Here is a 23,391-nt window from a genome sequence, read left to right as displayed (position 1 = left end):
GGCAGAAGTGTACCCATTGGAAGCCCAAACGATTTGTCCAGAAGTGCTTCACAGGGCAGCTCATTGTAAAGGCAAACTTCTCTGTCCTCAGCTTGCCTTAGCAGCACCTCCTGTCGCAGTGTGGTTGTTGTGGATTCTGAACTGCTGCCAACACTAAGTTCCCACATAGCTTTCTTAATAAGACTGAGACCACAGGAGTAGCCAATTTGGAGAATCCTCCCTGCCCCCAGGAAAACTGTACACTGGTCTCATTGCCAGAAAATTGGGGCTGGGACCCCTTTTGGGAAGCAATTGCGAAGTTCCAAAGCTTATGTTAAAATCCAGCCTGACATGTCTTGATGCATCTATTGACTTTTGACCCAGTTCCCTTTCAAAAATTATGTGACTCTTGCGGCCAACACCAATATTCTTCAGCCCAGGACTGTAATTATTAAGATTTCAGTAATGAGAACTTGAAGTAACAGCTTCAAGCATCATCTTAGAATAAAGCAGTGAGTAGCCAATTGCTGTATTAACAGAACACAAAAGATCTATGATGAATGTCACTGGTCTTCAGGTTTCACAGGACAGGTTCCTCAAAACAATTATGGCATTTCATTATTTTTCTAACAATATTGACTCACTCATCTATTGTAAACAAATTACTTAAATGTTGGAAAAATATTGGTTTCTTCTTGTAAAAATAAATTAAGCACCAACATTGAGAACACAAGTCTCCCAGTCCTCCCAAGTCTCTATTGCTAGAGGAACCGTAAACCCTACAACAAACAGCCCTACCAACCATCAAACCAAAATCTGGGTCCACTACGTAGATGACACCTTTGTCGTCACAAAACGACACAAGATAGAAGAGACATTTAACATCATAAACAACACCCTCACAGGCATAAAGTTCACCAAGGAGGAAGAAACCGACAACAAACTCGCATTCCTGGACGTCACAGTCGAAAGAAAGGACAATGGAGAACTACAAACCTGCGTATACAGAAAACCAACAAACACTGACCAAATACTTAACTACACCAGCAACCATCCCAACGCACATAAACAAAGCTGTATCAGAACACTATTCCAACGAGCCACCACACACTGCAGCACAGACGAACTTCAGAAAACAGAGTACCACGTATATAACGTATTCAAGAAGAACGGATACTCAAAAAATGCAGTGCGCTGATTCCTCAAGAACAAACGATGACAAGCAGACCAAACACAGCCAGAAACCCTAACCACCTTACCGTACATCAAAGAAGTTTCAGAAATGACAGCCAGACTACTAAGACCCCTCGGAATCCTAGTAGCACACAAACCTACCAACACACTCACACAAAAACTAATAAACTTAAAAGACCCAGTACAACCCATGGACAAAACCAACGACACCTACAAAATTCCATGCAAGGACTGCCACAAACACTACGTAAGACAAATAGGAAGAAAGTTAGCCACCAGGATACACAAACACCAGCTAGCCACAAAAAGACATGATCCTCTCTCCCTCATAGCCCTACACACAGATGAAAAAAAACCCAACATTTCGACTGGGACAGGCTAAGCAAAGACATGCCAAAGAATTCCTCGAGGCCTGGCACTCCAACCACAACGCCATAAACAAACACATAGATCCAGATGCCATCTATCAACCCCTCAGAAAATGAACAGGAAATGACATCACCACAAACCCCAGGAACCCCATCCAGGAGAAAGATAATAAATAGAAAGCAGGAGACAACAGCTTCGCTTCACTTGGAGGTCACCACTGATGATGTTATCGAGCCAGGCAATGAAACGTCTGGATATCAAACCTACAGCTCAGCGAGCAAACCGACACCCTAAACCTCAACCTGAGCTACAAACCTTCACAAACCTTGAAAAAATAGCTGTAAACCAATTACACTAACCAGCTCTTTCCTTATTATTTTCATCTGATTCAAATCATTGCATCAAAGAAAGGAATAAATAACACAATTTTTTGCTTCAACTTCTCCCAGTGGCAATTATCCAACAACTCTTTGTATAGAGATTTATTTCAAAACTTTCTCCTATCTCTTTTGGCTGGATAGTTAACCATTAAATGCAAACTGGTTTTGGCCTCAACTAGGACACTTACTGGAGCATAACTCATTCCAGTGCATTCTTGAGAATACAGGCTTTAAAAGCCTGTGATAAAGTACCAAAAACACCACAGTGATGTCAATCTGGCTTCAGCATTGCCTTATATAAACTCATAACCTCAATGGTCTTGTATATTATATCTTGATATGTATACCTAAAGCAGTACCTATGGCTTTATATTGCTATATTAAAAGACTGCAATTGAGTTCTTCCATATCTTTCAGCATTCCTTCATCAACTACATGCTTACATTGCCAGCTTTTCCTCCCAAATCAGTTATCAGGTTAGATTAGATTCTCTACAGTGTGGAAACAAACCCTTCAGCCCAACAAGTTCACACCAACCCTCTGAAGAGTAACCCACCTCAGACGTATTTCCCTCTGACTAAACCTCCAAACAGTATGGGCAATTTAGCATGGCCAATTCACCTAAACTGCACATCTTTGGACTGTGCGAGGAAACCGTGCACCCGGAGGAAACCCACACAGACACGGGGAGAATGTGCAAACTCCACACAGACAGACAGACAGTCACCCGAGGCTGGAATGGAACATAGGACCCTGGTGCTGTGAGGCAGCAGTGCCAATCACTGAGCCACCGTGCTGCTCCATGTCTGTAATAAATTGAATATAGTGCTTGGCTGCTCAGTTATATAGCAATTCTTTTGCCTAGTATTTTTACTGGTCATATATACACATTTATGTTACGACATAGGGTAAACCCTTCCGTTTAATCTAAACCAGCAACACAGAAAAGATTTATTTGTGAAAATTCAAGAGGCCAAGAACTATTTAAATTAAAAATTAACCACTTTTTTCTTAAGGTATAACAGAGAATAATTAACTAACAACTATTTACTACTCCTTCCTCTAATCTTTTACCTTGCCTTCTATAATACTAGTCCGATAAAACCCCCAATTAAGATTTACCAAAATTAAACTTCAAAAACTAGCCAGATGTTGAATATTCTTTAGGGATTTTTGCTTCACAGGTCACAGATTGATAAAGGTACCTTTAAGACAGCTATTCTCCGGGCAAGCTGCAGATGTCATTGGCTTGCTAGTTCTCCTCCCAACTGTTCAATTTTTCCTTGGTCTTATACCCTCAAAGCATCGGATTGTGTTGTTTACTTTTAGGATTCTCAATATATTAAATTCAAACTTGATTGAAGTTTGTTTTTTTTTAGGGTATAATTTAAACTGATTGGCCTAATTCAAATCTGTTTTGACATTTCCAGGCAACTCAACTTATCTAGTTTTTGACTAAGTGTTACATTGTTAACTGATTCAGAATGCTTGGTGCTGTCAGGTAGTTCTGCTAGCTTTTAACTCTCAAAGATACAGTGCATCCACATCTTCACAACACTGCAAATTTGAAATGAAGATTCCAGAGACCAAAAAATACATACTCTCGTCTTGATAATGTGAAGCTCTGTTTTTACACTAACCTTTTAAGTTATCCAGTAATTTATTTTTAAACAGCATACGCACGCAGGAATTTAAGGTTCCCACAAATTTGATATTAGAGGGGGCTACCAGAGCTGATGCCAGTGTGCTGACCTTCTTGGTATTACACCAGGAACCCTTTACTTTTCTTGTGGCAAATTTAGTTAGATCTGGTTATTGTTTATATTATTCCTAAGAATGGAGTTCTCAGTTTGGGCTGGTAATTGCGTTGGTGTTTGCTTCAAGATTCCATGTTCAGCTGGTGTAAGCAGGATAAAACTTATGGCTTATTATTTTGTTTTCATTTATAATATCCTCTCTAAATTATCCTTTCCATTTCAAAACATTATAAATCTAGAAATTAGCATGAAGTAACTACAGAATGTAAATCAAATTAAAATAGAAAATCACTTTTATCCAGCCAGGATTGAAAAGGTAGTTCCAATTACTCTTTTTTTAAAAAAAATTACATATAGGAAAGATTTCAATCCTGGTCAGTTTGCATGGTTTTTTTAAAGAGAAAAAAAATTACTTACCAAAAATGTCTTCCTGAAAAATAAAAGAGAAAATAAAACCCATGTTTAATAATGGTGATGTTTCATTGTTAAACCAAATGTCAGTACTTCACAATATAGTTTAAAAATATACCAAAATGAAATGTCAATTTATATAAGGTTAATAAACACCTTTTCAAAAGAAAGCAAATTTCTTACAGACTAAGGGTATGGTGGCTAGCAATCCAGTGATTAGGGCGGATGCTTTCAGGGGATATAGATTTGAGTCAAAAAGTATGGTAGAAGCAGGAGAGTCAATATTTCGGACATGAGTTCTTCATCAGGAAAGTGGAGAGGAAAGGGGGCTGAGAGATAAAAAGGGGGGAGGGGTGGGGCTGAGTGGATTGTAGCTGGGAAGGCAAGAGGTGGATGCAGGTAGTGGTGGAATAGTGTTAAGTAGGAAGAAAGATGGACAGGTATCACTTTCTCCGAAGACATGGGTTTGCAGCCCACCATGGCAGATGGTGGGATCTGAATGGAATTAGTAGATTTGGAGTTAAGACTTAATCCAATGGTGACCAGTACTGATTATTGTAAACTGACAATGAGAAGGACACCAGAACAGGGGGCATAGACTCAAAAGAACGAGGAGCAGATTTAGGACTGAACCGAAAAGGAACTTCTTCTCCTGAAGGGTTTGTGAATCTGTGAAATTCCCTGCCCAGTGAAGCAGTTGAGGCTCCCTTGTTGAATGTTTAAGGAAAAGACAGATAGATTTTCCGAACAGTAAAGGAATTAAGGTTCATGATGAGTGGGCAGCTAAGTGGAGCCGAGTCCACAAGAAAAAAATCAGCCATGGTCTTATTGAATGGCAGAGCAGGCTTGAGAGGCCAGATGGCTTACTCCTATTCATATGTCTTAAATTCTTATGCTCATATCCCGTTGGATAGGAAAATCATCCAACTTCATCTGGTGTGGCCCACGTGTCACTAGAACCACAGCAATGTGGTTGGTGCTTAAACGCTCTCTGAAATGGTTAGCGAGCCACCCAATTTAATGCTTCAAAATCTAATAACAGAAATGGAACCCTAAATCACTGGAAACTAAACCTGAAAAAGCCACAAAGTCCTCCTTACTAACATCACAGGGCTCCTGTGAAAATTGGGAGGAATGCCCCACAGACTAGTCAAGCAACAGGCGGACACATTCAGATGAAATTACACCTTAAATGCAATGTTCCTGATATCATGATGGCCATTCCAGAGAATATCAGAGGTGGTGGAACAATTGTATACAGTCAGGAGGGAATTAGCCTGGGAAATTTCAACTTTGACCCTGGACTCCACAAAATCTCATGACATCATATCAAGCATGGGTGAAGAAAACAACTGTTGATTACCACTACTAACACCAGTCAGTCAGATGATGAATCAGTTGTTCTCCATGATGACCATCACTTGGAGGACAGAGGATGGCAAGGGCACCAATGTATTCTGGGTGGGGATTTAAATGTCCATCATCAAATGGGGAGTGATAGCACAAATACTGGCCAAGATGGCGGGGTCCTAAAGGACACAGTTGTTCAACTAGGCTTGTTGCAGGGGGTGAGGAAGAGGCCAGCATTTCAGTGCAAACACCAAGGCTGAAACACTCACAGGGATCTTCAGACTATCAAACAACATTTACTCAACAATAATCTAATCACTGGCACTCAGTTTAGGTTCCAAAAGACTCACTTATTTCCTCACCTCATTACAGCCTTAGTTCAAACAGAAGAACTGAACTCAAAGGGAATTGAGAATCACTGGTTTTGACATCAAGATATAGTGTTTAACTGTGTATAGCATCAAGGAGACCGAGCAAAACTGTTGTGGAGCCAATGGCAGAAAGAATGACTATTGTGGGTTGGAGGTCAATCATCTCAGTCACAGGATAATGCAGCAGGAGCTTTTCAGGGTTATTTCTGAAGTCTAGCCATCTTCAGTTGTTTCATTAATGAGCTTCGCTCATTATAATGTGCATTCAATGAAAATCTTCAGTACTGACTGCGTCGCAAATACTGAAGTAGTCAATGTCCAAATACAGTAAGATGCGAACAACCTTTAGGTTTGGGCTGATAAATGTCAAGTAACATACAGACAAAACAAGTGTCAGGTAATCACCAACAAGACAGAATCCACCAATCACCCCATGAGATTCAATGGTAGTATCACTGAACTCCCTACGATCAACTTGCTGGAGATTCCCCTTGTACAGAAATTGAATTGTCAAGTGATATATATAATGTGCCTATAAGAGCACTTTAGAGGCAGAGAATTGCAGTAAATAACCTCAAAATCTGTCCACAATCAAGCATGATGGAATATTCTCCACTTGACTGGATGAGTGCAGCCCAGTAACACTCTAGAAGCTTGGCTCCATCTAGGACAAAGAGGCCTGCTTGATTGGCATCAATAAAACATCTTCAGCGTTCACATCCTCCATGACAAATGTGCAGTGGCAGCAATATGTACCATCTATCAGATACAATGCAACAACTCACCAAGGCTCCTTTGTGTCTTCCAAATCTCCAACCTCTATATCTAGTATGACAAGGGTGGCACCAGTTTCCCTCAAAGTCATGCACTATTTTTACTTGGAACCAAAGTACTATTCTTTCACTGTCACTGGGTTAAATCCTGGAACTTGTTTGCTACCAGCATAGCGAATGCAGCACATCAAGTAGGCAGTTCACCTCAATTTTCACAAGCGTAATTAAAAACGGACGATAAATTTTGTCCTTACAAGTGATGCCCGTACCCCATGAACGATTTTTAAAAACTTGAATTACATTTCTAGAAACACAATTAAGTAACCTGGTTGGCTGTTCTATGCCCATCCCTGTAACACTAGTGTTGGTCTTCAAACTGACTAATGACAAAACTTGATTTATTCTTTACTTTCAACAAGATCTCGATGGTACAGACAGGAGATAAAGTGCTCTTATCCCCAGTTGTAGGAACTGTTGATAAATCTAGTCAAAACCTCCTGTCATCCGTAACTGATTCACAACAGTGCATTACTATTCCTAAACACATCATTGTAGAAGAGGGAAAATTGCCAAGTTAATTTATTTTTGCAGGCATTCTGTTCTGATGAAACATTAAATAAGTCACAAAACAAACTGTGACATAAAACTCTAAACAGAATTCCAATGGGATTATAATTCTTCCATATTGATTGGGGGATGGAAGGTAAGACAGTGATTATGAAAAACAGAAGTTACTGATTTACAAATAAAGTCCAAACTTTAAACAAGGACATGGTATGAAGTGGGAGATAGACTAGCCTGAGACTTTAACACACCTTAAAAGTACAAAGTTTGAATTAAAATTAGTGTCCTAAACGTATAAATGTAATACATATAAAACTAAAACTGAAATAATAAATATACAATGTGGGTTTTTGCACGACACTGTAAAAGTACAAAAGATTTGAGGAGTTACTGAAATAGATAAAAAGCCAGGAGACAACTAAACTTAATTAGGTAACATAAAAGCACTTCTAATGCTACAAGTTCAGAATTGTCTCCTTAAACATAATCACCTTAAAGAGTAATATTTATAAATTGTCAAACTGCGAACTTTAGTTCAGTTGGATCTGGTATGAAAATTTCACAAGCTAGTACATTTTATTGAAATCCTAGTGACATCTTTGGAATAATTATTCCTAAGCAAACTACTTAGGAATAATTGCTGCTGGACATAAAAAAAATGTAATACTTACTGGTAATTAACTTGTTCCAGTTTTTATACAGTAAAACTCCAAAGATTGTTGCAGCACTTAGGAGTACAAAAATAGTGATTCCCCCAACTAATCCAGAAATGACTTTAGCTGTTTGTGTAGAGGAAGATCAAAGTTAATATTGTCAATTGCTACAAAATGATGTTTTAACAAGTGAATTTTGAAAACTATTCTATTTCATTAATCATGTAGCATATAAACTTATAACAAGAGCCAAAAAAAGTTTACTTTTAGTCTAATAGTTACAGTAATTAACTCACTGTTAAATGAGACCCATATTTCGACCTCTTTAATCCCCAGAGGATTCTCACTCTTGCAAATGTATCTTCCTTCATCCTCCTCTTTTGAGGACATCAATATTGTTAAGCTTGAAACAACACCTTCTTCTGAGATTATGTATTTACTGTTTGAGAGAATTTCCACCTCATCATTTCTCCACCAAGTCAATTTGGGGGGTGGATTTCCTTCCTTACTGTGACAGGTCAGTGTTGTATTCTTCCCTACATATCCAGTTACAAGAGGTTGTGACTCTGGAAGTGGAGCCTCTGGAACAAACAAGAGTTATGGTTCATACAACATCCTATAGATATTGTAGTTTTGCTTACTAAAATACTAAGCTAATTTTACACTGCAATTGAATAAATATCAGAACTAGTGAGAAAAAAAACATTTCTTGGGTAACATGGAAGGGTAAAAAAAATGTATAATTAACTGAAAATATCCATGAGATGAATCATTTGCTTATCACAAATGCAAACATACTGTGCAAATGCCCTTTTCCTGCTATACTTGATGGTCATTGCATCTGGTCACAGTTAGATCAATTTTAAGAAACTCAAAATTAGAAACTAAACTTAAGTAATGTAAGTTCAAAATTTTAATATTCCTTCCTTTGAGGTAATCCTTCAAAACAGGTCAGGAACCATCAGTCTCTACACTTCTGTTACCATTATTTGCTATTGGCAAACTTAAAAGCTTTTTTTTGCACTTACATACAATTACAATTTCTTACGATTATAAATGTAGAAAATACTGATCAGTGCGGACAAAGAATGCAATGGGGATGCGATTCTTGCTGAATAAGCTGAAAATTAAATGCAGCTTGGTTTCAAGAGGCTGACATTTTTGTTGCTTGGGGCATCCTGTAAAATACTTAACAGCAGATAATTAAACACACAAATTAGGAGGAGGCAGCCATTTGGACCCCTAGCCTGCTCTCCCATTCAGTAATATCATGGGTGATCTGACAGTGGTCTCAATTTCATGTTCCTGTCTACCCCTGATACAACATTAACTCTCTTGTTGATCAAAAATCTATCAACCTTTGCTTTACCAACCCCACCTCCATCTCTGGGGGAGACAAAAAGAATTTCGCAGTCTCAGTACACTTTGACAGAAAATAATTATTTCATGCTCACAATCCTCAAAGTATTCCTCATGTTCAACAGTGTGTTGAACAGTGGTTTCAGTTAGCCAATAACCAACTGTGTTCTAAATTGCAATCAATGTATATGGTAATAGAAGGTCCTTCAGTGTAATTTGTCCAAAATGGGTGAATGTATAGAATAAACACAGCAATGTAAGTGATGTGAACTGCAAGATCACCCATATTACTAACTACTAAATGAATCTTTAAAATACAAGTTATTAATTTTAACTTCAGGAACGTAGATCAGGCCTTCCTAAAGTGGGTGTTCACACTCAACAATCTGAGTTCCAAGGCAACGATGGTTGCTTTAAGTTTTTTGCTGAGCTACCACAGCAGTGCTTCAACTGGCACCTGTTCGTACAAGTTCTCCCCCATAAACCAGAGACACAGATTAACATTCTATTTTAAAAAAAAACAAAAGTCAACAAGGATTCAAACCTTGGCATCAGGTTTTGAAATAATGTCAGAGAATGTCAGTGGGTGGTATGTTGGCTCAGGGGTTAGCACTACTGCCTCACAGCACCAGGACCCAGGTTCGATTTCAGCCTCAGAGGACTGTCTGTGTGGAGTTTGCAGATTCTCTGTGTCTGTGAGTGTATGGGTTTCCACCAGGTGCTTCAGTTTCTTCCCATAGTCCAAAGTGCATGGGAAATGCAGGGTTAGGTAAGGGGGTCTGTATGGGATGCTCTTCGGAGGGTCGGTATGGACGTGATGGGCGAAATGACTGCTTCCACATAGAATTCTTACAATGATTCTATGAGTAAACTTCAACTCTGCTCAATACAATAGAAACCTGATTTTTAAAAAAAGTTTTAAAAAGATTTTCTTTGGATTACACCTACAATCAAATACAAAGGAGTTAATTTCATCCAAATGTAGAAAACATATTTTATAACCAGGGTTTGCCTTTTAAGTTGCTTGCCAGCATGTGTGTAAACCACTCAGTTTCCACTTTAATGAGGCCATCTGCTTTAACGCATGAAGCTTGTTTGATATCCATATATGGTAAAAGACAGTACCTCAGCAGCTCAGCAAATGAGTATTTATTATTGCCTTAAATTATTTTTACAGTTCAATTTACTGTTAATATCATGTGGTCAGCAAAAGATGGTCACTGCGTATGTTGGAAAAATAGCATATTGAACAAATTTTACTTACTCAATGTCAATGAGCATGACTTTTCCATCCTTTGTTCGTATGCAATGTGATAACCCACACACTTAAACAATTGACCATCACGTAGATTTGAACCTTTTATTTCTAGTACTGTGGTATCATTTGACCCAGCTAGCCCATCCGGTCCGAGTTTCTGATTTTCATTTGACCAAACAAGTGTCGGATAGGGATATCCTTCAGTCCAAGAACAAAACAGCTGAACGTTATCTTCTGAAATTGATGCATGACACACTGGAAGTCCCTTTGGTGGATCTGAAAAATGAACATTAAATGAAAAAGTATACTAACAACAGATTTTGCTTTATAATACCTATAATACCATATACATAGTTTGTTGAATGGGAAAGGGCTCATGCTTGCTGCAACAGTACTGCATCTTCCCCTAGAAGTTTTTAGTCCCATGGTCTGAACAGTGAGTTCAAATGCTTCAGAAATTAATTGCTCTCTGGATTTTTTTTTCCAATAGATGAATTTCGTATTTGGATGATTTCTCTTCCATTTTGGAATCCTTTATTTTTAATTTCCTTCAATTACATGAACTGATTTGCACATAGAATTATAAAAATTATAAGGCTCTTAAGCCCTTTAGCTACTTTATGAAAGAGCTTGGCATGATTGAATTCTACATTCATGTCTGCGGTTTATCCTTCGTTTTCAGTTCTTCAAAAAAACTGAATTAAGTTGGTTGGCGATTTGATTGCTAGTGACATAGTCAATTATCAAAACTAGATCAACCATGATCTAGTTAAATGGTGGAGAAAGATCGAGGAGCATACTCCTGCTCCTAATTCCTAAAATTACAATATATTCTTATAATTTATTATATAACAACAACATGGATAAGTCAGTGCGCACGATATCAAAATGGCTACTATGAGACTTCTTTTAAAAAAGGAAACTTTCTATTTCTCAGGTCTCCCAATATTTGAAACTATGGGATCACTTACAATTACTTGATTTCAAACTGCATCCTTAAAGCAATAAAACCTCTCCTTCAGAGGACAATTTGACATAAAATTTGACACAGAACCACATCAAAGCTTTGTTGGAGACATTGCTTTTAAGCAGTATCTTAAAGCTTAATGAGACAAAGAGATGTTTTTAGAGAGAATTCCACCTTTGATCATTATCTCTTGATTAATCTGTCCTCTAACTTTATTTTGTGTACATCTCTTTTTTTAGCATAGTAACATATCGGGGCCAAGTTGTCAGTGAGACTTTTCAGGTCACTGCAGCCAATGAACAGCCTCGAGGCAGCATTACACTCAATATTGTTATTCAATGAAAATTCATGAACTTCAGTTTTGAAAATTTCACTTGACACAAAGAATTTTGAGGGCACGTTTTCCAGATCAGCACTTGTATATGAGATAAATGTGCTTTATTATTTTGTGCCTAAGTGATCATGAGAAAATATAGATTCAACAAAGACATGAGTGGCAAATTTTTTTACACTGGGTGATTTGTGTGTGGAATGAACTTTGAGGAAGTGGTGGATATGGGTACAATTGCAACGTTTAAAAGACAATAAATACATGAATAGGAAAGTTTTGGAGGGATATGGGCCAAGAGCAGGCAGGTCGGACTAGTTTAGTTTGGAATTATGTTCAGCATGGACTAGTTGGACCAAAGGCTCTGTTTCCGTGCTGTAAAATTATGCCAACAATGGAAATTAGAATTAATATAGTAAAACCGTCAAATCACTATCATTATAAATATCTTGATTAAATTGCTCTTAAAACTTTCTTAACTCAAAGGAATACAATCTAAGTTTTAGCAAACATTGACCATAATGTATCCTCACTTAATTTCACAGGATACATCTGCTTCTTTTATGGCATTAAATACATCACACTTTTTAAAATGTTTTGAATAGGCTTCCTTTTTCCTACTTTTGGTTCACTTTATTCCCTTGTTCAGACACCTGCTGAATGCCTTGACAACCCCATAGTTTACTTCAGGGGATCCAAGTTTTTGTGGGGGCAAAAAGAAAGTGGGATGTTAGGGACCTCCTGAACATAATATTTCACTAATTCCATATTCCCACATACCATTTGTTCAGAGTCATTGTTGGCATCATTCAGTAACTTAAGCCAAAGATTCAGGAGATGTCTTTTGTCCAGCAACTGATCAAATCTTAACACGTATCAGTGATACTACATGAGAATAGAATTCTAAACAAAGTCAAAATGTTATACATTGTTTATTTTCATGTTTGGATCTTTTATTATATTAATGAAGTACTTGCTGATATGGAAAGGAACAGCTTGAGATAGCAAAAGTGATAAATTTAAAACAATTACACTTGCATTTAACTAATCTATAACATCTAGAAATGTTGCTTTTTGATCATAAGTAAAATATTTGAGAGAGATACTAAAAAGCAATTGTAAATATAACTTACAGTAGACAAGGACTTCTTTGGTATCACTGAGGTTTTTTGAGCAGGTATAATTCCCCTGGTTGTCATAACCTATATCAAAAAGTGTAAATTCCGTATGTGCTCCCTCAACATTTGTAAAAACTTCCTGGTTTGAATCTGGACGAACAAAGATCCAGGATATGTTCTGCTTCTGTTGAAACGTGCTCGAGCAACTAAATGTAACATTTTTGTGTTTGATCACGTAGATTGTTTTATTTGGCAATTCTTCTCCAGGACTAATGGTAATAGTAAATTTCATTTCATTATCTGTAAGTGCAAAGAACACATTTGAGATTGAAGTGAAAGCAACAGACATTTAATACTATTTCCACTGTTAGGTGTGAAAATCAATAACTGCACATTTTAGTTTTTTAATTGATAGAAACTTATCAAGTATCACTCCATCCCAAAGTGGGGAAGGCATATTTGGTGTTGTGAACATTCTACAAACGCATTTATTTGCACTGTAAAACTGGAAGTCTATTTATTGTACTGCAAAGTGACTAGAGGTTACACACAAGATTGATGGAGTATAAGAACCAATATTGGTTAAAGTATTTAGACATTTACAGTATGGATTTTAAACAAAAACATATTTAGACTATTTTAAAAATGTCCAAACGTTTACAACATCAAAGGTCTAACATAAAGTAATGTCATTGCATCCTTAACAGTTAAGGATACCCTCGTAGCCCTACACACAGATGAAAAGAAACACCATTTCGACTGGGACAACACATCTATCCTGGGACAGGCTAAGCAAAGACATGCCAGAGAATTCCTAGAGGCCTGGCACTCCAACCACAACACCATAAACAAACACATAGATCTAGATGCCATCTATCAACCCCTCAGAAAACGAACAGGAAATGACCTCACCACAAACTCCAGGAACCCCATCCAGGAAAAAGATATAAATAGAAAGCAGGAGACAACAGCTTTGCTTCACTTGGAGGTCGCCACTGATGTTGTTACCCAGCAAGGTAATGGAACATCTGGATATCAAACTTACAGCTCAGCGAGCAAACCTACACCCTAAACCTCAACCTGAGCTACAAACCTTCACAAACCTTGGATTAACAGTTAAATGTTTTACAATATCCAGATAATAATAGAATGAGTTCGCAATTTGTTATTTTTTTGGACCCTTAGAATGATGTTCCTCCATATTTTAAGTCCCAAATTTACAACAGTAACTTTATGATTTTTAGCATAAAACACCCCAACGAGCTTAACAGAAACTTTTGAAAACAAGAATGACACAGAGCTACACAAGGAGATATTTGGTTGGATGACCATAAGCCTGATCAAAGAGGCTTGTTTTAAGCATTATCTTAAAGGAGAAAAGTGAAGTAGAAATGGAGTGGATATGCAAAAAATGTTTCCATAAGTAGGAGAGACCAGGACCTGAAGGCACAGCCTCAGAGTGAAGGGATGATTTTTCAGAACTGAGGTGAGGAGGAATTTCTTCAGCTAGAGGGTGGTGAATCTGTGAAACTAATTACCACAGAAGGCTGTGGAAGTCAAGTCATTGAGTGTGTTTAAGTCAGAGATAGATATCCTCTTGATCAGTAAGTGATCAAGTGTTATGGGGAGAAGGAATGAAAATGAGGTTGAGAAAAATATCAGCCATGATCGAATTGCAGAGCAGACTCAATGGGCTGAATGGCCTAATTCTGATCCTATATCTTATGGTCTTACGGTCTAGAAAGGTGAAGAGGTATAGAGTATTTTAGTGCTTGAGATCTAGGGAAATGTTGCCACTAATGGCAGAATGATTACAATTTGAAATGTACGAGAGACCAGATGGATAATGCCATAGTTATAGCAGGATTGTGGAATTAAAGGAGTTTACAGCAATTAGAAGGGATAAGGCCACTGAGAAATTTGAACAAGGATAAAAATTTAAAATAATGACATTGCTCATATCAGAGTCAACAAAGGTCAATGGGGAAAGGTTAGAGGGGAACAGAACTCGGTATAAGTTAAGACACAGGCAGCAATGTTTTGGATGACCTCAAGTTCACGCAAGGCCGAATGTGGGAGACTAGCCAAAGTGTATTAGTTGAGCTCAGAAGTAATGAAGGAAAAGATGAGTGTTTCAGTAGCAGATGAGCTGAGACGGATGAAATTGAACAACCTTCTGGATATGGAAATAGGTGGTCAGTGTAGCACAATTAAAGGAGGTCAGAAGCTCATCTGAGTGAAATGTGACAGAAAGGTTGCAAACAGAACAACTTAATCTCAGACTGTTGCCTGAGAGAGAAAGTCAGTAGCTAGGGAGTAGATTAGGAGTAGGGACTTTAGTTCCATCAAACTTTTGCCACCATGTCTGGACCTTTGAGGACCATGCACAGCAGCAGTCTCCAGAAGCAGCAGTTTATGAGTTTGCACTCTGATCAACATATGCAGACCCTCAGAGTAGCCACACAGCTTAGAGGGAACATTGGCTGGAACAGAAAACAGCAATTCCAATTTTTCCATTATTTAATTGGCTTAAAAAGCCTTGAAAAAGTCACTTGGATTCAATGAGCTCTTTTTCAGAGTGTAAAAGAAAATAACAATAGAGAGAGTGGATGGAATAGTGGTTATCTTTCATACCTCTATAGATAGTGTAAATGTTCCTCCAGGCTAAAAAGTTGCAAATGTAACCTTGGTATTTAAGATGGGAGGAAGAGTGGAGAACTACAGATGTGTTATTTGGCATCCATAATAGGAAAAATATTAGAATTTGTTATAAAGGATATGATAAATGAACATTTAGGAAAGAACGGCAAAACTGGGCAGAGTCAACATGAATTTGTGAAAGAGAAATCATGTTTGACAAACTTGATGTTTGAGGATGTTAACCATAGAATATACAGAGGAGAGCAATGGATGTGGTGTATTGGAATTTTCTGATGCTGTGATCCCATTGAAATTTTCAGAATTCTTAGAGTGGAAACAGGATATTTCTCCAGGCAGCTGACTCTAGAACACGGTACATAATCTTAGAATAAAAGGTCAGAACATTTAAGACTGAGATGAGGAGAAATTTCTTCACATAAAGTGGCAATCCTCTGGAATTCTCTTCCTCTTAGGTTTGTGGAAGCTCAGTCATTGAATAATTCAAGATGGAAGCCTACAGGTTTCTGGAGACTAATGACACTAAAGGTAAAGTTGCCATAGTCCCAGAGTTCTTAGGGGAAAAACCTTCATGTTATCCTCAGCTGCTGGGGGAATTGAACCTGTGCTACTAGCGTCATTTTGCATCACAAACCAACTGGCCTGTCAACTAAACTAACTGACCCTCTTAATGACTTTAAAGGATATGGAGAGATATGCTCAGCCATGAGCTAGAACAGTCAAGCAGGCACAATGGGCTGATTGCTTCCCCTGTTCCCAGTCCCTATGATTGGCAGGTCCCTCAGTATTCATGAAGAGACCAGTAGAACTAAGAAGGTAAGATGTGAGGGAATATATTAATTGATTTGGGAACAAGGGAAAAATTATTTTAAAATGTCAAATATACTGGAGAATATTCTGATAGTGTTACCATAGAGTCATAGAACACAGAAACAGACCCTTTGGTCCAACCAGTTCATGCTAAACATAATCCCAAAATAAACTAGTCCCACCTGCCTGCTCCTGGCCCATATCCCTCCAAACCTTTCCTATTCATGTACTTATCCAAATGTCTTTTAAATGTTGTAATTGTACCCACACCCACCACTTCCTCAGGAAGTTCATTCTACATACGAACCAACTTGTTGGGGCTGTCAGAGGACAGCAGCGGTTTGTTCCTCACACACCCTGTTTAAAAAAATGCCCCTCATGTCTTTTTTAAATCTCTCTCCTCTCACATTAAAAATTTGTCCCTTAGTCTTGAAATCCCCCATCCTAGGGAAAAGACAATTACCATTAATTCTATCTATACCTCTCATTGCTTTATAGAGTTTTATTGGGTCGTGTCTCAATCTCTTAAGCTCCAGTGAAAAAAGTCCCAGCCTTTCTTTATAACTCAAATCTTCTATATCCAGCGATATCCTGGTAAATCTCTTCTGAACCCTCTCTAACTTGACAACATCCTTCCTATAACTGAGTGACCAGAACTTGACACAATATTTTAGTAGAGGCCTCAGCAATGTCCTGTACAACCTCAATATGACTTCCCAACTCCTCTACTCAAAAAAAAAGCAATGAAGTACTCTAAATGCCTTTTTAAACACCCTGTCCATGTGACACAAACTTCAAAGAATTATGTTCCTGCTCTCCATGGACCTTCTGTTCTACAACACTACGGAAGGCCATACCATTAACTGTACAAGCCCTATCCTTGCTTGTTGTAGCAAAATGCAATACTTGCCACTTTTCAGTCCATTGAACCATTTGATTATGATCCCTCTGTAATCTTAGAAATCCTTCATCACTTCATCACCACCAACTTTGGTATAATCTGCAAACGTACTAACCATGCCTTCTACATTCTCATCCAAATCATTTATATAAATGACAAACAAAAGAGGACCCAGAACTGATCGCTGTGGAGCACTGCTGGTCACAGGCCTCCAGTCCAAAAACAACCCTCCACCATTACTCTCTTCATCTCAAATAATGAAAATAAAGGTTAAAGTAATGAGTCATAGAATCCTCAGCGTGCAAGCAACCAATTCAGCCCATCGATTCCACACCAACCCTCCAAGGAGCATACAGACCAACCCCTTACCTTATCCCTGTCACGCTGCATTTCCCATGGCTAACCTACCTAACCTACACATCCCTGGACAGTATGGACAATTTAGCATGGCCAATCCACCCAACCTGCACATCTTTGGACTATGGGAAGAAACTGGAGCACAAACAGGAAATGCATGCCAATACAGGGAGAATGTGCAAACTCCACACACAGTTGTCCAAGGCTGGAATTGAACCCCAGTCCCTAGCACTGTGAGGCCTAAATAAATAACACTAAGTCACCCTAAATGAACAAGGATAAAATGTAAACTGCTAAGATAATGAAGGCCTATTTGATGAGACGGTGAGAGCTTGAGACAGATGATAAATAAAGTTAAAACAGAAACTGTTGGCAATTTCAGAAAGTCCATGAGCTGTGAAGAGAAATACAATTAAAATTAAAACAGAGGATGGATTGTTCTATTCTCCACACTACCCTCTTAGCATCACCTTCCATAAATGTTGTTGCTAGAAAATGAAACAATTGCCTTCGCACAAGACATTATCAAAGCACCCTATAGTAACTTCTGCTGTGAAGAAAATGAAGAATGAAGCCAACAGTTCAATGCAGTGATGCTAATTTTTAGACCGGAGGCAACAGGACAAATGAGACACGGCTGTAGATGTTTCTGTTAGGAACCCCACTGTAATTGTATGCGGGACCAAATATAGGGAGGTGAGAGTGAACGGAAGGAGAACTGAAGGACGCATACACAAAGTAAAATAGTCATGTAATTGTTATTTCCAATGTAGCAGTTTTATTTAATGTGGCCCATTTTACTGATCAATTATGTTGTGATCCATTGACTGGATTAGCTGGATGAGGCTGGGATGCAACTTTATTATAGTTTTGCCATAGCCATACCTAGGATGAACAACTCAGCAGAGTCCAGAAATATAACTCAGGAAAAAAGAAACCTTGGGAATGGTTTAGAAAATACTGAAAATATTCTCTTCAGTATAGTAAAATATTAATGAGAACATGTCAAAAATGGAAAGATGGAAAGGGCAGTGCCTTTCCATTCACTGCTGGAACTACTACAACTTACAGGCAACTTTTATTTAACCAGTCCTTGCATCTGTGTATGGCAAAATAGGAACAGGCAGTAGAATCAGAAGTGCCACTTCAGAGGGTAGAACAAAAATAAAGAAATACATTTTGTCTGCACTAAAGGAATGTAACATATTACTAAGTGGATGATTAAAATAACAACCGTACTTCAGGAATGGTGCTGAAATAACTGCAGATGAAATTGATATGGACAGAAAGTATAAGTTCGTAGAGTCATAGAGATGTACAGCATGGAAACAGACCCTTTGGTCCATACCATCCCTGCCAACCAGATAGTTCAACCCAAGCTAGTCCCACCTGTCAGCACCCGGCCCATACCCCTCCAAACCTTTCTGTTCATATATCCATCCAAATACCTTTTAAATGTTGCAATTGTATCAGCCTTCACCACTTCCTCTGGCAGCTCATTCCATACCCGTACTACCCTCTGTGTGAAAAAGTTGTCCCTTAGGTCTCTTTTATATCTTTCTCCTCTCACCCTAAACTTATGCCCTCTAGTTCTGGACTCCCCCACCCCAGGGAAAATACTTTGTCTATTTATCCTATCCATGCCCCTCATAACGAGTTTTGAGAAGATCTGTAGCTCAGGTTGAGGTTTTCAATGTAGATTTGCTTGCTGAGCTGAAAGGTTCATTTCCAGACATCACCAACCCAAAGAAACCCAAACATATAAATAGAAAGCATGAATTTTCAGCAATGCTTTGCATGAGCCTCACTAAAGATGTTACCTAGTAAGGTAACAAAACGTCTGGAAATGAACCTTTCAGCTCAGTGAGCAAACCTACATCCAAAATGCCCCTCATCATTTTGTAATCCTCTATAAGGTCACCCCTCAGTCTCCAACACTCCAGGGAAAACAGTCCCAGCCTTTTCAGCCTCTCCTTATAGCTCAAATCCTCCAACCCTGGCAACATCCTTGTAAATCTTTTCTGAACCCTTTCAAGTTTCACAACATCTTCCCCATAGGAAGACAACCAGAATTGCATTCAATATTCCAACCAATGTCCTGTACAGCCACAACATGACCTCCCAACTCCTGTACTTAATACTCAATACTCTGACCAATAAAGGAAAGCATACCAAACACTTCTTCTATCCTATCTACCTGTGACTCCACTTTCAAGGAGCTATGAACCTGCACTCCAAGGTCTCCTTGTTCAGGAACACTATCTAGGACCTTACCATTAGGGGAACCTTGTCGAATGCCTTACTGAAGTCCATATAGATCACATTTACCACTCTGCCCTCATCAATCCTCTTTGTTACTTCTTCAAAAAATTCAATCAAGTTTGTGAGACATGATTTCTCATGCACAAAGCCATGTTGACTATCCCTAATCAGTCCTTGCCTTTGGAAATACATGTACATCCTATCTCTCAGAATTCCCTCCAACAACTTGCTCACCACCGAGGTCAGACTCACGGGTCTACAGTTCCCTGGCTTGTCCTTACCACCTTTCTTAAACAGTGGCACCAGGTTAGCCAACGTCCAGTCTTCCAGCACCTCACCTGTGACTCAACATTAAATATGCCCAACAATTGCAAAGTATTAATCAATAAAACTGATAGGCTGTGGAGTTCAGTGAGGGACCTGAAATGTTAACTCTAGATATGCTTGACCTGCTAAATGCAGCAAGAATTTCCTGGTTTTTATTTCAGCTTTCCAGCACTTTGACCATGTAGAAGCTAGAGCAGTTAATAATACACCTTTATTGTGCTCACACTTTCTGGCAGCTTTGGTCAATAGGAAGGCATGTAACAACTGGTAGGAGTAGAGAAAAGAGACACTAGGTTCATCCACAGTCTGAGGGCTCTAATCAGAAATCTTGGACGAATCAACCTGGAAAGAAAGCAATTTTAAATCGAGGTATCTAACATAATCTTACCGATTTTTTAAAAAACTATTACCATGAACGTTTCTGTGGGAATATACACCAGAAACACAGACTTGAAATTAACAAGGCTATTTTTAGAATAGACGTCAGGAATTTCTTCTTCATTGGTTTGAGCACTTTACATATGGAATGGGGGGGGGGGGGGGTCTGGATGGGTGATCAAGGATTAAGCGATCAAGGAAATTTAAATCACTGTATCAAACACAGGAGGAAAAAGAAAGTGCAGAACATATTTCGCAGGTAAATCCTCCTACATGGAAGATTGCCAGAGGCACATCATGAGGATTTATTATAATTAAAATGGCCTTAACTGCAGCATGCACGGTTGGTATATGTTAGAGAAAGGGGGAGGGGAAAAGACTTTTCACAACTTTAATTACGATTTAAAACGACACGCTTGATGATTGTTACATTTTATCATTGTAAGATCAGTTGCACTCAAAAATACCAAGTAATAACTATCTTACCTTTTAAATAAGTACTGGGGACATCAATACCCTACCAGTGAAACGCTTATCAAACCGCAGTAAAATATGCGATCTCAGTCTCGTTTCAACTAAACTAACACTCAAAGATTTAAGAATGGTTTGCTGGAGTAGTGCAAGCAAAACATGCAAAACAGCCTGCATAAACATGTCGAACCCAAACTCGTTTCACAACAGGAAAAAACACAGCTCTGGGAAAATTCATGGAGCGCTCGGCTGGTTAAATGAGCTATTCAAATAGATATATAAATATATTATAAACCTACCTGCCCAGACTAAAGAACACAGGGCGAGACTGAGAACGGTAGCGAGCTGTAAACAATTACTGCAACCCATTGTGCTGCCTGACTGAGCAACTTTCCAAGGACAATAACCTTCAGCACTTCCTGCTGGCTCGCTCGTGTGCGCACGCGCGGCGCACCTTCGCCCGCCTCACCTGTCGGTTCAGGTAGGCGATAGACAGTCAGAGTCAGCTGGGAAGGCCCTTCTCTCCAGGTACAGGCAAATCGGGAGGGGAGCCAGTATAACCCTCCCATCTCACTTTCACAGATGTCCCTTGGTTTGCTGAATGCAGGTTAATGTTTTTCTCCTGGTGGGTAGAAGTCCCATAAAAACCAATGCACGTTATAAATGATAATGGGGAAAAATAAAAAGGTCTATGGCTGTGATACAAATCCAATCATTTCTTCTTTTCTTACCTGATACGTTGTAACAGTGACTGCACTTTATTAGGTAATTTACTGACTTTGAAACACTTAAAGACATACTAAGGCCATGAAGGTGCTATAGAAATGAAAGTTATTTGTTTTACCTATTCTAACAATTGTTCCAGACCCAACTACAATTTGAAATGGCCCTCGGAATTACTTTTCTCTCCCCCCCCCCCCCCAACGAATTCTAATCCACTTACCTCCTAATATTTAAATAATTCCTAAATTGTACTAGCATATCAGCAGGGAGCTGAGGAGTGAAAAGTTTAAGTCAATAAATTGTCTGACTGATATCGGATTAAGAATAAGGATGTTAAATTTAAGACAGTGTCACACCAAAAGCCATTTTAGGTCAGTCAACATAGGGCTGATGGTGAGTAGGACTTTGTATGAATTAGAGTATGGCTGAGCTGAAGTTTGTGGAAGCTGCAAAGTGGGACACAAGGAAAGAGAGCATTGGAATAGATGAGTCATGAGATAAGGAAAAGCACAAAAGGTGATCTAGCAAGCGAACTGAGACTGGGGTTGTGACACAGTATTATTGTTTGGAGAAATGCAATTATACCCTTAGTGTACCGCTGTCTTGCTGTAGGCATATGACCGCTACCTCTGTAAGTGCCTTGTGCGCAGTTTGCAGGAATTTTAAAACCCAAATCACTTGAAACATGGTGTGAGAGTGGCATGCCTGGAGATACGTGGGTTTTCAGAGCTATAGGATGGCAAGTTACTAAACAAAACAGCAAATAAATTTTAAAAAGGAGAAAAATGTACAACTTTGAATTAGTGGATGAGTCAAAATAGCAGAGTATTTTCCACTCCCTGCAGCGGTAGGAATTAGATTTTTTTCCCTCTTGACAAAATTATGTAAATGCAACAGAATTAATTTACAAACCTCAGCATGTAAAAATTGCAACCCTGTTGGGGGGAAGATGGTTACAAGCTGCAGCCTGCATTTCATTGAGGAACAGAAAGCCAGACTGCAGAGATTTTGCAAGCTTTCAAGACACGTTAACTTTATATTATTTATGAATGGTGTTTGGTCAACATCAGGCTCAAGGAGAGAGGGAATAGTAACAAACTTGTGACTGTGCTGAAATATCAACTGAATCCTGAGAATTTGGATAACTGAAACATTATCTCATCAGAGATAAGGGCTCCTGTAGTGTTAGCATGACTGCTGAGAAAGGAGAAACATACTCTCCAGAAAGCTATCACATGTTGAAGCTCTATGATTGCCAGTCATCAGCCAGAGCCTATAAATGAGAGAACATAAGAGACTTTGTATAATGCTGAGAGACACACCAGGTTGAATAAGAACCACAGATTGGGCAAAAAGAAGAAACATTTGGAGAAGAGTAAGAAGAAAGATGAAGGCCTGAGGACAGGGTGTGAATATTGTGGAGGACATCACAAAAGAAAATGTGCACAATGTGGGAAAAACCGTGCTTTAACTACAAAACGTTGAATCAGTTTGCATGCAAGAGCTTAGCCAGACCAAGCTGATACAATTACATGTCCAGAGATGATGCATAGCTTGTGACTGTTGGAATGTTGGCTTCAGTTGGAGATCATCAAATGATTGTGAAGGGTCACTTTGTTTCACAAAAAAACCATGACCTTCATGGATCTGTGTGAAGTTGCTCAAGATGGTGA

The 23,391-nt window shown here is 38.7% G+C and overlaps 1 protein-coding gene across 1 annotated transcript in view; it reads right to left on the bottom strand.

Moving 5' to 3' along the window:
- Positions 1–21,414, bottom strand: part of vsig10 (V-set and immunoglobulin domain containing 10) — a 39,606-nt gene extending 18,192 nt beyond the window's left edge. The window contains exons 1-6 of the mRNA XM_060844152.1: positions 21,295–21,414; positions 12,847–13,131; positions 10,425–10,694; positions 8,098–8,382; positions 7,820–7,927; positions 4,097–4,109 (exon numbers count right to left, since the gene is read on the bottom strand). Coding sequence (XP_060700135.1) covers positions 4,097–4,109; positions 7,820–7,927; positions 8,098–8,382; positions 10,425–10,694; positions 12,847–13,131; positions 21,295–21,364 — 1,031 coding nt within the window. The 5' untranslated portion in view covers positions 21,365–21,414. The remainder of the gene's footprint in view (positions 1–4,096; positions 4,110–7,819; positions 7,928–8,097; positions 8,383–10,424; positions 10,695–12,846; positions 13,132–21,294) is intronic.
- Between the last annotated feature and the right edge of the window lie 1,977 nt (positions 21,415–23,391).

The sequence above is a fragment of the Hemiscyllium ocellatum genome, chromosome 24 (genome assembly GCF_020745735.1).
Source record: "Hemiscyllium ocellatum isolate sHemOce1 chromosome 24, sHemOce1.pat.X.cur, whole genome shotgun sequence".
Lineage (NCBI taxonomy): Eukaryota > Metazoa > Chordata > Chondrichthyes > Orectolobiformes > Hemiscylliidae > Hemiscyllium > Hemiscyllium ocellatum.
This window is presented reverse-complemented; position numbering and strand designations above follow the sequence as displayed.